Raw genomic sequence first — 6861 nt, forward strand, 5'->3', positions numbered from 1 at the left:
GAGATCGAGGTGGTGGCTGGTGGCGAGGGTGGGGTGGTGGCTAGCAGCGAGACGTGGGGTGTGGTCGAGGGAGGGCAGCCGTTTTTGTTTTTGTTCGTGCGTGGAAGAGGAACGGATTAAGGTAACGACACAATGGGTAATACTGTAATGGCATGGTGGGTAATTAATGTATAAAACACGTTTAGTACGCTGGAGGGGCGTGACGTGTCAGATCGTAGGATTTGACGAATAGGATGAATTAGTTCTTCACCCTTTCATTTTTTGGAGACAAGTTCTTCGCCCTTTCATTTTTTTTGGAGACAAGTTCTATACCATCTTTGAATAAAAAAATAGGCCTAGACCATGGGCTAAGTTTTTCTTTGGAAGTGGAGACCATGGGCCAAACTGAAGCCCAAATGACGATAGGCCAGGAAATCCAACAGAATCCTGAAAGGAAAGTGAGATCGAATCGCATCGTAGGGCAAGGGCAACCGGTATCTCTCTCGCTCTCTCCCCTCGCGCGGTCGTGCCCCTCCTCCCGGCCGTCATAAGAGACGAGTCGAGTCGAGTCGAGTCCACCCACGCGACGCCAATCCATCTCCTCGCCTCTCCTCTCCTCTCCATCCTGCGAAAGGCGCAGACGCGAATACGCACGAGCAATCAGGGCGGACACATCCTCTCGCGGCGGCGGCGGCTGCTGCAGCGGCGTCGGATTTCGAGACGCTCTCCCTTTTAGATCTTGCCCGCGGAATCAGCAGATCTAGGGTTACTCCCTACTCCACTGCACTCCCCATGGCTTCGGCGGCGGCGGCGACTCAAGTAATCCCCCTTCCTTATCTCTGTCTCCCCCAAACCTTTTGCGCCCTCTTATGCTCGGATCGGTGACTGATGTTGCGATTGGATTTGGCTGGCAGGTGGGCACTTACTTCCTCCGCAACTACTACAATCTGTTGCAGCAGAACCCCGATGTCGTCCACCAGTTCTACAGCGAAGCAAGCACCATGGTCCGGGTCGACGACCTCAACGGGACCAGCACCACTGCTAACTCAATGATGGTTGCTATCTCTCACAATATATATATTACTTTTATATGTGTCAACTTTAAGGTTTATATGTTTGGGCTGTGCTTTTGTGATATTTTGGACTGTCAGTGCTTTGACTGATTTTTACCATCTCAATGTTTGGCATTCATGTAGGTTTTAGCATTACTTCTGCGCTCGTGGTATGTTACCTTGCCATGTCGCATCATTAGTTTGTCTTGTATGTGGTGTTTGTCCATCTGCTGAGTTGTATACTTATTACTCGTTTTGTCTGCGCCTTTTCTTCATTGAGTTTACTTATTGATGCTGTTCTGTTGCCCTCTATGCTGTTTTGTTTGTTTGCTCTGCTGGTTCAATACACCTGTTGCCCCTAAATAAATCAATTATATATGCAATTTGAGCCTGCCACTTTTTTGTTTCCTTTGTTACTTTATAATTTATAATAACAAATTTGTTGCCTGCAGGATATACACTCCCTTATCATGTCCCTCAATTTCACCCAAATTGAGATAAAAACTGCCAACTTTGCCAACTCATGGGGAGATGGGGTGCTAGTGATGGTCTCTGGTCTTGTACAGACCAAAGAGTACAGCAACCAAAGGAAATTTATCCAGATGTTTTTCCTTGCGCCTCAGGAGAAAGGTTACTTTGTGCTCAATGATTATTTCCACTTTGTTGACCAAGAACAAGTGCAACCTGCACAGGTGAGAGCTCAGGAAGCCTTTGAGACCAACATGGCATCCAACACAGTCCAAACAAGTAAGATTTATCATCCTAAATAAATATATAAACTATTGGTCTTTGCATTTTAATTGTTATTACCCATGAAATAGCCAATCATGTTATGGATATGTTCCAGTACACGCCATATCTGCTTGCCTGTATGGACTGTCTCTCTTATCTATTTCTTTGTCGAGTACATACAGTTGATTTAACTCCAAATAAGATTTCAAAAAGTTTTTTCCAGTGGCAACATAAATAAGGTGCACTGTATTGAGAATGTTCATGCAAGTCATTTTTTTAATATCTATGGGCAATAATAGAAATGGTAGTTTAGATTTTAAACCAGCTGAGCACTGATTGTTTCAAATTATAATGCTTCCATGGAGAAATATTAGTGTCTCCTGATAATGTTCATGGTCCTGTTTTGTTGCCGCTTCAAAGTTTTGTTAGCGTTTTGTTTAAATGCTCTGCCTGCAGGTGCGGAGTACATTCATGAAGAAAGTCAAACAATGCAAGCTGTTCCAGTAACATCTGAAGAAAATGATGCTGTTGACAGTTACACTTACTCTGAGCCACCACAGCAAGTAGTTTCTCAGTCGGACAACTGGGGAGATGAATCTCTTCAAGAAGAACCACTTTCTTCCTTCTCGAATGGAATGGCGATGGCACCAGAGGAGCCAGCACACCCTCCACCTGTGCAGCCTCATGTCGAGGAACCTGTTGGGGAGCCCGTAAAGAAGACATATGCTTCTATTGTATGTGGGACCTTCCTTTCCTTCATATGCATTTTGTTGTGCTATCTAGATGACATGTCTTTAAAATGATGATTCTGATGATGCAGCTAAGAACTGCAAAAGCCCCGCCTCCGTTCCCTATTGCTCAATCAGTGCCTGTGAGTAAACCTCACCCTACAACAGAAGCAAACCAGGCAACTCTAGTGACTTCATCGGTGGCAGCAGATAAGCCAAAATCTGACTTCTACACAGAAGGCCATGACGAAGAAGGTTTTTCTTTCTTTATTCTTGCCTAATTTACATTTATTTGTTTAAGTTCCACATTGTTTGCTGATTGTAATATTTATTTCATAAATTAGAGAGCAAATCTGTTTATGTTGGGAATGTGCCACAAAATGTAACTGAGGCTGATCTTGAGAATGAGTTCAAGAAGTTTGGCCAGCTCATCCCTGATGGTGTTGCTATCAGAAGCCGAAAGGTTTGCAATTGAATTGGCTTTCTGATTCTGATTCACCACTTGCTATATAACATGAGCAAATGTTCATTTGATTGATGGTGGAATTTGCAGGAGACTGGTGGCTACTATGCTTTTGTGGAATTCGAGGAACTGAGTGGCGTTCACAATGCATTGAGGGTTGTTTATTGGAATTCACATTTGATACTCTTAATAATTCTTCAATTTCTCGTTTAAAAATTATATTGCTTAGGTTTGGCTTGTACAATGTTGTTATTTACCATAGTTTAGCTGGTCATAATCTGAAACCATCTTGGTGGATTTCAGGCTTCACCACTTGAAATAAATGGGCGGCAGATATATGTCGAGGAGCGGAAGCCTAACAGTGGAATAAGGGGAGGAAGTAAGTTGTCCATTTTTATGCATCTGCCCTATTCTAATGAATAATGTAAGCTGCTAGCAGAAGTGTGAGCCGTGCTTGTGAAGATACACTGAGCTCTGTATATGTTTTTTATGTCGTGCATGTTTACATTTGCAGGAAGGGGGGGAGGCAGAGGTCGCTTTGGCGGCAGTGGCAGAGGATATGCGAGAGGTGATGAGTACAGCGGTAGCCGTGGAAAGTCGAATGGTTATCAGCGTGTCCCTCACCACGAGAGGGGCATTTTGGGGGCAAGGAACTGATGCCCCATGGCGATAGGAGGAAGCATAAGAGGTTTTGATCCGTGAGAAGTGGAGCAGGAGTTGTAAAACTGAACTATTGGAGCGCTCCATTCTGTTAGGTTGCGTTTTCGGTTTTGGGGTTTGTCTTGAGTTTGCCACAGCAGCTCGTCCATGGACGTGCCCGTCCGTTCTTACCAACAGAAACTTTATGTTGCTATTCTGTCTTCTCGTTAATGTTAGATCTGTTCTTTTCGGTCTTCTGTCATTTGTGCGCCTGTGTTTTGTTGCGTGATGGTGATGTGTTCGCTGCGTCCTTTTTGTGTTTGACGCTTATTTAGCCAGCAGAGACGCGCAACGCCCCTTCTCTGGCCGCCGGCAATCCCCATCTGCATCTCTTTCGCCATATATGTTTGCCTGCAGTGAGGCCTCCTTTTGTTCATAGATATAAGTATCATACAATTCCTGTAGGAAAAGAGATATCATTTGATGCTTAGAATAGGAAATTTCATCGAGTCCAGGCTTATATTTGTTTTCCTTTAAAATGTGAAGGTTTGGTTCTATCCTACATAGAATAGGAACCAGTCCTAAAAACCAATGGGCTTCAAAGGAATTGTTTCTATAAAATTATTCTTTACTTTCTTTCAAGCTCTTAGGAACAATTATACAGATTTTGGTGAACATAAATTGTAATTTGATATTTATACAGGTTTACCTAATTATATCTGTCATGGAGGACGGTGCCATGCTGTACCCTGGGGATGGCATGCTCTTGTTGTGCTGGTGTCATCGTTAGTCTTTTGCTATCAAAGGCAGCCCGATAGGCAAGGGAAGAGAGAAAGAGGCTGGCTTGGTCTCCCCTAGCAGTATATAAAGGAGGAACCGGGGCTAGAAAAAGGGGAACAATCATGTTACACATTCACACATAACTCAGCAAGAACACACACATGACGAAGGGCATTACACCTCCTCGGCGGCTTGAATCTGGATAAACAAAACCTTCACATCTATAGTGATTTGAATTGTTTGGCCCCTGACCGAATCTCTTGAAGGGGGTCCCTTCGATCTCGACGATCACCCGTCAACATTTGGCACGCCGGGGTCAAGGCGTCTCTCTTTGGTCAACTTCTCCAACCTTGTCGAAACACGAGCTATCACAACGGATCATAGTTGAGGCTCGCCACACCACCCAGCGAGAAAGCTTCTGCCAGTTGCAAACGACCGTCCCAACAACGGCTCGACCTCGGGTAGCAAGGCCCAAACCCTCCCACAGCGAGAAGAAGGAAGGGGCAGCACCCGGCGACCCATCATTGTGCGTGCTATCACGTCCCTGGACCTTGGAAGCTTGTAAGTAGCAACGGGAAAGGCCTCTTGAGCACTCCACCCTCATCCTTTTTGCAATGTTTTCCAACCTGGGTTCTTGAGTTCTTTTTTCTTCTCCTTTTCTTCATTTTACATGCTACCCCCTTGATGAGGCCCTTTTTTCCAGGTGCTATGAATTCTTGGTCTTTCCGCTTCAACTCGGGGACGTCCGACCGAGTGGGCAAAACAAGCCAGCATGTTTCTATCTAGTTCAACGGGAGAGTGACTGTGCTCCGGCTTTTTCGGACACCATTATGCCCTTCCCGGACAGGCCGCAATTGCTCAAATAACCTCGCGCCCTTCTCCACCTGCTTGACCGGCCGCCCCAGGTTAAGGGGTGGGGCTCACGAGAACAAGCCATGGCCGCCAACCAGAGCGTAACATATCTTGATGAAAATTACAAGAAGGGTATTTCGCCACAAGCGGAGCCTAGTCTCCAATGACGCGAAGCCTAAAGCCGCCCCTTTCAACGGCGGACATGTCGGCTTTTTATCCAAGGCACAAAAGGGTGATCGCGGTCGCCGGGGGCCTAGCCTATCTCGTGGTCACAGTCCCTTGCTAAGGTTGCTCCGAGTGCCCTCCCGTTTCGATTGATGAGGTCCTATGATTGTCTGTCCATGGAGGAGGGCGTCTTTGGGCAAGTGAGCTCGAAGGCGTGGTGCCCCCGAGAAAAAGGTTCACTCTTTGAACCTGCTTTTGAACCACGCTCAAACGAGCGGTGGGTGCAGAAAGCCATTCTCAATTTAGATAAAACGCAAATAATTAACAAGTGGTGGCTATCCTTTAATATGCCGATGATGCAATCATGTTTATACAAGATGAGTGCTAGGAATCTGAAAATGCTGCTCTATATGTCTGAACAAATGTCTAGGTTAGAAATTAGTTTCTTGGAAAGTGAAGTGCTTATGGTGATGCACGATGAGAGAAAAAAACAGATGTATGCTGATCTATTCAACTGCCGAATGGGCTTCGACAACAGTATAAGAGCAACTCCAACGCGTGGATGCAAAAGGACGCGTGGTTTATCCACCTTTTGTCTGTTTGGGTCAGGTGAGCGCTCGTTGTCCGCATGTGTCCGACCGGTGCGCCTAACCGACCGCCACATTTTTCGCTTGCTTATTCTGATGTGGATGGCAAGCAGGCATATATTTCTTGGTTTGAATAGGACTCTTTACGAGCGTTCTTTCTATCTACTATTATCTAAAAATAATCAAATTATTAATGACTGGACGAAACCAAGAAATAACCCCTCATGTGCGAAATTATAGAAGATCCCCTTTAAGATCAAACAATTCCATCGAATTGAGCACAAAGCAAATTGACCTTAAGAAAGGCCAGCGACCAGAGTTCATGCCAGCGTCCATAGTCGAGTAAGTTGCAGGCGTCGGGACGGTTGCCGACGGGTATCTCACGCGGTCTGATGAAGGGTGGAACCCTAGATGGCCGATCTTTCACGAATGGAGTGGATCCCGCGAAGAACACGAGGAGAATCACGAAGGGAAACACAAGAGAATCACTCAAACCAACAAGAACGATCACACATATGCTAGATCCTTGGAACACAAAGAGATACACGATCCACGATCAACAAGGGATGATATATAGGGTAACCGGTTCTTCTCCGTGAGGAGGTCTTGAGTTCTTCCCATTGGGGGTCTTGAATCCAAGTGGTTCTTCTCCGAAGAGGAACAGTCTCTCTCGAAGGAGTAGATCCAGGTGGATGAGCATAGCTCTATCTCAAATATGAGCTATCACATTGCTAACCCTAACCAGGAGGAGGAGGGGGTCTATATATAGTGCTAAGCCACTAAAGGGTTAGTGAGGGGCGAAGGGGTTCACGGGCCTCGGCCCAAGTCATGCGTGCATGCAAAGGCCGGATGATCCGAATGGGGGTCTGGATGATCCGGCTTCG

The 6861-nt window shown here is 45.8% G+C and overlaps 1 protein-coding gene across 1 annotated transcript; it reads left to right on the top strand.

Moving 5' to 3' along the window:
* The first annotated feature begins 482 nt into the window (after positions 1–482).
* LOC119334478 (nuclear transport factor 2-like) lies at positions 483–3850 on the top strand. The gene is made up of 9 exons (XM_037607036.1): positions 483–798; positions 894–1034; positions 1484–1778; positions 2220–2497; positions 2584–2746; positions 2836–2954; positions 3045–3110; positions 3258–3333; positions 3469–3850. The coding sequence occupies exons 1-9, from the start codon at positions 772–774 to the stop codon at positions 3609–3611; spliced, it is 1308 nt and encodes a 435-aa protein (XP_037462933.1). The 5' UTR covers positions 483–771; the 3' UTR covers positions 3612–3850.
* Positions 3851–6861: the final 3011 nt, after the last annotated feature.

Source organism: Triticum dicoccoides, chromosome 7A, assembly GCF_002162155.2.
Source record: "Triticum dicoccoides isolate Atlit2015 ecotype Zavitan chromosome 7A, WEW_v2.0, whole genome shotgun sequence".
Lineage (NCBI taxonomy): Eukaryota > Viridiplantae > Streptophyta > Magnoliopsida > Poales > Poaceae > Triticum > Triticum dicoccoides.

Bases quoted from the DNA above. Each gene is read 5' to 3' on its own strand.
- LOC119334478 (XM_037607036.1), top strand. From the start codon at position 772: ATGGCTTCGGCGGCGGCGGCGACTCAA. The intron at 1,779-2,219 runs GTAAGATTTATC...CTCTGCCTGCAG, and splicing joins ATCCAACACAGTCCAAACAA to GTGCGGAGTACATTCATGAA. The intron at 2,955-3,044 runs GTTTGCAATTGA...TGGAATTTGCAG, and splicing joins TTGCTATCAGAAGCCGAAAG to GAGACTGGTGGCTACTATGC.